General features: G+C 45.8%; 1 protein-coding gene across 1 annotated transcript in view; it reads left to right on the top strand.

Moving 5' to 3' along the window:
• Positions 1 to 4,236, top strand: part of GRAP2 (GRB2-related adaptor protein 2) — a 12,823-nt gene extending 8,587 nt beyond the window's left edge. The window contains exons 5-7 of the mRNA XM_009704838.1: positions 205 to 336; positions 2,490 to 2,612; positions 4,057 to 4,236. Coding sequence (XP_009703140.1) covers positions 205 to 336; positions 2,490 to 2,612; positions 4,057 to 4,236 — 435 coding nt within the window. The remainder of the gene's footprint in view (positions 1 to 204; positions 337 to 2,489; positions 2,613 to 4,056) is intronic.
• The last annotated feature ends 2,977 nt before the right edge of the window (positions 4,237 to 7,213 follow it).

Genomic DNA, 7,213 nt, shown 5'->3' on the forward strand with positions numbered 1-7,213 from the left:
GATGGGAAATGGCTATGACAAAGATCTAAAATACAGGATTCCTGATTTGTCCTTCTGTTCAGAGGGGCAGAATCCTTCCTTTAGAAAAGCCTCCACAGTAGAGGGTAGTAGAGGTGATCAGTGTGCAACGGTTGCTAAGCTTCAGTCAAGGCTGCGGTGGGAAAACAAAACCTGACCTCATTTTTGTGATCTTTCTCTGATCAGGAGAGGCGTGGTGGGAGCCTGGAACGGATGGTCTGGGAAGGATTCCACCTGGGTGGAGCAGCTGGAGAAGATCATTCTTCTATATCCAAGAGATACGTAGAGCATCCTATCCCTGTACTGCAGCAGCAACAGGTACTACCAGGAATGAGGGGCTGGGACCTAAAGCCCAGGCACATGAAACATTGGCCTTCACTGCTTGGTAGCGAGTGGACAGTCACTTTGTCAAAAATCTGCCACCCTCAACCTGCTTTAGGAAGCAGAGTCAGTTAGGTCTTTGTATGCAAGTAGCAGTGATGATGGTGTTGGCCTGGGGAGCTCTTTTGATGTGTAATAAACATGTGGGCTTTTATTTAGTTCAGTGATCCATGACTGATTGACAAACCAGCAAAAAATAGAAGTCAGTGTACGGTGGCCCTTTGACTGGGAACCTGGAAGCACTCCTAGGGAGTTTTTGGAGCTGCATCCCAAAAACTGGAAAACAAGAAATGGTGTCGTATTCTTGCTTTGCTTAGGAAAGGACATAAAGTATCATCCAGAACACCACTCCCAAATCTCGCACACACACGCATATATGGTTTCGGGAACTCGTCTCTAGTCTGTATGACAAATGAAACCTTGCTGCCTGTTTCTTTGTTTCTGAGTTATGCTACTGACATTCAGCACCACAAAACACACCACAAGGATGAGAAATGACCATGGTAACCCTAGGAGAGTTTGGTTTCCTTCAGACCATTCCTCTTCCTCCTCCTCCCTATTCTGGACCCTCTCTGTACTCTTTCATCGTGTTGCATCCCTGATGCGTGAGGTTTCTTTACTCCTTTGCTTACATAGGAATGGAGAGGACAACAGCAGTACCTAGTGCTGTCTTCAAAGTTCTTCCTGATTAATTCTGGGGGAAATAGTTTTCCTGGGGTTGCCCATGTCTCTAGCCAGAGACAGTGTAGCATCATCTAAGGAGAGGACTTGTCCTACAGAAGGGAAGAAATCCAAACCCACATCCCTTAAGGCATGAGAGCTCCCACATAGCAAGGCCCAGGACAATCGTGAAATGGCTGTTCTGTCATCAGACAAGCAGTGCTGCCTGTCAGGGGACTGCTGATGGAATAATACAGCTTCCAACAAAGCTGAGGGTCTGCACTCTTTGGAGCGCCGTCTATGCATGAGTCACATTTCATACGGAGCAGAAATGCTCACGGGGTGAAGCATCCATGTAGTAAGTCTTGCAGCTGCAAAGCCAGATTGAGTTCACTCACTTTCTGGCAAGGACAGGCGAGGTGCAAATTGTGCTCCAGTCTCAGGCAGCCTCAGCAACCTTTCAGGCTGACAAAGGCTCGAGTGAGACCAAGGGAGTTTTTGGAAGAGAGGGTGCAAGAAAGAAAGGAGCAAGAGGGAGAGGGCGAAAGCTGTTTACAAGCAACAGAAAGCACAAGCTGCTGTTCTTCCTCCCCTCTGTTGACACAGCTGATCAGACCCTGTGTCACTGAAGCACTGCTGCAACCTGAGCTAACATGATAATGGATTTTGTCACACCGTTATCATTAAAAAAAGCTTAGTGCATGCACTAAGGGCCTGGAGGGACGAAGACACTTGGCACCTCTCAGCTGTGCAGACAAAAGAGAACTTGCTCCCTAGATGTTGCTTACTTCTTCTCTCCATCTGTCTGGGCTGGTTTGTGTTGATATGACTTCAGATGTGGGGTCATATGGCTTCTTTTCTTTGAATCTCATTTTCTCTCTTTCTTCTTTGGTTAATTGGGCTACTGGATTCTTGGGCTTGCTCCCTGCCCTTTACAGCATGGAGCAGCCCGAGAAAAAGTAAAGTAGTGAATCCTCAGATATACAGTCATCAGCTGCGTCAGCATCACTGCAATTCCGCCAGCATATGGGACAGAGGAAGAGCAAGGTGTGGGCAGAACTGGGGCATAATAACTCCAGATTGGCAAAAGTCCCCTTGGGAAGCATGGCTTTTTCACCTGAGGGTTAGAATAGCCTGCAAAAGTCCCAGAGGCCAAAGACCACTTTTCCCAGCAGCTGTGGAACACAGCTGAGGACAGTCATCTTTCAACTTCTAAGAAGAAAAATCCAAAATAGAACAGTCTAAGGTGACCTCTTCCATGAGAGACATTGCTTGCAGGACTGCAGCACAGGGACTGTACTGGAAGCAGATATCTAAGATGATTTACTTGAGGGCTGGACCCTGACTCCCTGGCCTCCAATGACTCGTAAAGCCCCTCATTTATACATCTCAGCATATCCATGACTTTTCTCTCACTGTTTTCTTTCTAGGATAGATATGGTGGGAGTCTGGACCGGAAAGATGGGCTGCATGGACTAAGGGATCACAGCCAAGCAAGTGCAGCAGCTGTGCAATGGAGACACACAGACCCACTGCACCAGCAGACACCACCGGTAGGTGATGTACCTGGAAGGCCCCATCTGCCCAACTCATGTGAACACCTGCATAGAGCATGGTGTCTTTCTCTGCCTCAGCCTGTGATTCCACTGCCAACTCCAAAGTATTTCTCCATCAGCTCCTAGGATTGTGACCTAATACACGCTCCTCTTCCTTGAGGAAATGTGCAGCTTAGCCCAGAACAACCAGAGAACCTAGATCCAAGGACAGAAGGGAAAGACAGCAAACCTTTCTCAAGTGTGAGAGAAAGAAGATAGATTGGATTAGGAAATTTGGAACAAACTGGGAAACAGGCACATGTCTTCTTTTGGCAAAAGCCCCAAATCCAGCTCAAAATACAATGGCTTTTATCCCTCAGAGGCTGTGGCAATGAATAAGGACATGCCCTTGCCTGCCACACCCCATCAGTGATCTAGAAGCCACAAATCCAGTTATAGGAAAGGAAGGTCTGTAATTCCAGCCAAATAACTAGAAGCCATATCTAAGCAGGGCTTTGAATGGAACTAGAAGCCATATCTAAGCAGGGCTTTGAATGGAAGTTTTAGCAAAAGTTAGTCTGCCTTCAACAGATCTCTCCATCTGTGCCCGCAAAAATATACCTCCCAAATTGTCCGTACCCCTTGATGTGAGTGCCAACAATTTCCTGGAAAAGAAGCCCATGCTCTGTCCTTTAAAATCTGATTTCTGATCAAAATGGGAGATTGGCTGCCAAGTCTCTTACGATGAAGTTCTCATAAGAAAAAAAATCTGACCGTAGTGCTTATTAAAGTACAAACCCAAAAGAAACTGCTACACCTAAACAGTTCCTAAAGCCTTTTAATCTCAGGGGACTGACCTTGGGGAGAGCCCGAAGAAGGTTTAAGACCCTCCCCTATGCCCCAGAAGTGCCTGAAAGAGCAAGTATCCTTCTTTACAGTGTTCACTAGACTCGCCTGTGTGCTGGCTCTCTTGATGTGTCCCTCATAGTCCTCTGCTGGTCAAGGAGACGTTTCTATATCCCTACCAGCACCCGTTCACCTCCTCAGAGCCGTTCACTTACCACGTACAGCCCAGCAGGACTGAGGCAGGAGCCCTTCGCTGTGCTCCCAAAACGGGCTTCAAACATGGTTACCACGGCTGATCTTACAGAGCGGAGGTGACAGAGCCATGTGAACACTAGGACCGACTCTCAGTCTGACTTTTCACCTTATGGTGCGAATACCCATGAATATACTGAGGCTGCTGAGAACCCAAGCACCGTCCCTTGAGTGTCCCGGTAAATTGGTCCCTTCTTCCTAGCATCTTGGCCACTTCCTGGTTTAATTGCAAGATGGTCTCAGTTTCAGCATTGCTTGTCCTTTATTAGTGAACGTATGTACCGGGGCATAAGAGGGGTGACAGAAGGTTGATCTTTAAGAGTTCTGGCTCATTGTTCCCTGCCTGTCTCTATCTCCTTTCCAGCGAACACTATGGGTCCGTGCCTTGTACGACTTTGAGGCTGTGGAGCATGACGAGCTGGGCTTTCGCAGTGGAGACATCTTAGAAGTCCTGGACAGCTCCAACCCGTCATGGTGGAAAGGACGTCTGCGTGGGGAATTGGGTCTATTCCCTGCCAACTACGTCACACCGGTGCCCCTGTGAGGGCGTAGTATGCCCCAGAGGGCCATCTTGGAGCTGCTCTTCTGACATGACCGGGACAGAGAGGGAGTGTGTCTTCCCTTGCCCCCAGGACATACAGTGGTTTTATCTTAATTTATTGGCAATTGATCTTTTGAAATGTTGGTATGGAAGAGAACCCTTTGAAGAGGATAGGAATTTTTTTCCCTATTTTTCACATCTGTGAAGGGGAGGGAGCACAAAATCCTGGACTGTTCATTGAGACTTTGCTGGATCCTCCCTGCCTTGTCACTTCTTTGGCTAAGTATTGATAACTTCCTGCAATTAGGTTTGTTCTGTGGCAATGCACCTGAGGCAAGTCAGGCTTCAGTATTCAGGTAGCCCTACCCCTTCCTTTTGGATCTGGTAGCACTCATAGTCTCTCCAGGCTCCATTTCACCTTTCTTTCAGAGGCAGGAGGGAACACCCAGGTGAATTAAATGATCGTCGGTAATCACATTAATCCTTCAGGTAGGGAAGGAAAGTGAAGAGGTCTTAGGTTGGAGTGCAAGGCAACTTTGACTTTTCTAAGTAGTTTCTGGCTTACCCCTCTAGTGCTTTCTGTGAGTATGGACCGTATGGATATACCAGATGAAGGGAAAGGATCCTGTAAGCTTTTGTACAAACAAGCCAGTGGTAAAGGTATGGGAGGGTGAGAAGCTACTTTCTTTGCTTCTTCCGATAGTCCTGCTCTTCTTTCTGCACCCCATAACAACAACTTGTCCCATTTTCAAGCTGCTCTGAGGTACCTGCACATCAGTTAGACATCCTGGTTAGAGCAGGTCAGGCCCTGCAGCTGAATTAGTATCCACTGAATCAGATAACAATGAGTATCCCTCACTGGTTCCTTTTGTGAAACTGAATTGGGGAGGGGTTGGAGAGAAGAAGTTTTTCTGGTTTGGTGGCAGATTTCTTTCCCTGAGGATGTGGGGTGTTCAGGATCGCTGTGTACACAACTCTGACTTGCTAGTGGAATGCCTCATCCATCAGGTTAAGCTGTTACTTTAAAGTATGCAGAGAATAAAGTTGTGGCCATCAAATAGTCTGTTCTCTGTTCCAGCGTCTTTTGGATGAAATAAGGTAAATGAATAGGTTTTCAAATCATTGCTGAGTGAATGCCTAGATGTCATACAAATATACTGCAAATGCACATTAAAAATGATCCAAACCCTGTGAAGGAGACACTGCTGCATAACCACTGCTCAGGCAAGTTGAGATTAAACAAGCTGCCTGAATTTTTCACAACATATGTGGGACCTCGGCAGTCAGCAAGGAAGTGATGATTTGTCATTCTTGCGAAAGAAAGAAAGGACAAGTGAAAAAAACTAAAAACAAATCAGACCCAGCAAGAAAAATGTTCTTATCTTTTGTTAGTCTCAGTGAGAGAAAAAGAATCCAGGAAACAGGTTCTTGGTAAAGTCTGGTTCAATGTAGCTGGCCTAAATAAAGCTGACAGCTAGACAGTGTATTAGTAGAAAGAACCCATTGTCAATTTTTTGAGAGAACTCCACCAAAAGCAGATTATTAATGGGTGAAGTAAAATGAGAATAATTAACAAGGCATGTAAGCTCTAAATAGAACAGAAAACTTTGAGAGACACGTTAAGAGCTCACCTCCGTTGGGTACCAGAGTGGTTCAGGAAATGGAGAGACACCATATGACTTTCTGGGCTGGACTTGGCCCCGTTCTCTTGCAGGAGCTCTGTTCTGGGCCCTTAGTATCTCCTTTTGAAGTGAAGTCCACGAAGCTTCTTTCAGAACAAGCTACCTTATTATTGGGTAGGTGTGAGGGTGCAACCTCAGTGACTCCACAGTTTGAAGAGTGTGTTTTGTTGTGATTCACTCTTTTTTAACTTTTTTTTTTTTGCTAAGGTAATATCAAATTTGGAAGAGAGAGGGTTAATGTTCAGTGAGACAGAGGACTAAGACTAGGGGAAGATGGAAGCAAAGAAACTAGAGACCAGCAAAGGCAGGAGGGATATGAATGATGAATCTTTCATATTCAGGTCTGGCTGAAACAGAAGAAATGGTATGTTCGCAATTATTCCCACCATGTCAAATCCTCTTTCAATTAATTCTTTTTTTTTATTAGTTACTTTTAAAATTAGAAGCAATGTCTCCTTTTCCTTTCCTCAGCACTGTAAAGACCCTCTTGGTAGTGAAGATGTAGTTGCACAAAATTAATTGAAGATAATGCACTTAGCAGTTTGATAGCTCTTCACACATTTGAAACCCCTTTACAGAGATTAACTAATTAAGCAAGTCTAAGTAGTACATTGTAAGTATCCCCATGTTAACTCATGATTCGTTTGAGGAAGAGGTAAATTTTCACGTGATTTTTTTAATTGATGTTTAAGGAATTAATACTTAAGGTAATTAGCATTAAAGGACTGCACGCTAATTATGGACAACATACCAGAACCACAGTAAAATCATGATTTCCCATTATGAGCAGCACCTAATGACACCACAATTACTAGGAGGCAAAGGTATCGTGGCGTCTGTGACAACTACACTCGTGCCACGTTCTGCACTGCCTTCTGCAGCTGGCCAAGCTGTGGTCTGCAAGACCCCGTCTCGCTTGCCTCTGCTTTCATCCTTGCCTGCTCCCCAGAGCAGAGGCAGTGCTACCTGCATTTGCTATACGTGCCAGGAGCTGAGAGGCCGGGGCATCAGACTGCATTTTTATACCCTCCCACAGCAGAAGTTGTTTTCTTCCCAGCAAAACAACAGCACAAAGAACCATGGCCCTTCCCAAGTTAATGGAGTCTCTGGATACGCGGAGAGGTCTGGTCAAAGAGGGGAGTTTTGCTGGCATAGAAGGTGCTGTAGCCACAGGATGGAGGCATTTTCCATGCCCCTTGCCATTTTCTGCTGTAGTCTGCCCACGAAATGATATCTCCCATAGATCAGGTCACTTAATAAAGAAAAAGAAAGACAGAGACACTCCTCTCCTCCACCCA

This window comes from Cariama cristata, unplaced genomic scaffold (assembly GCF_000690535.1).
Source record: "Cariama cristata isolate BGI_N322 unplaced genomic scaffold, ASM69053v1 scaffold14647, whole genome shotgun sequence".
Classification (NCBI taxonomy): domain Eukaryota; kingdom Metazoa; phylum Chordata; class Aves; order Cariamiformes; family Cariamidae; genus Cariama; species Cariama cristata.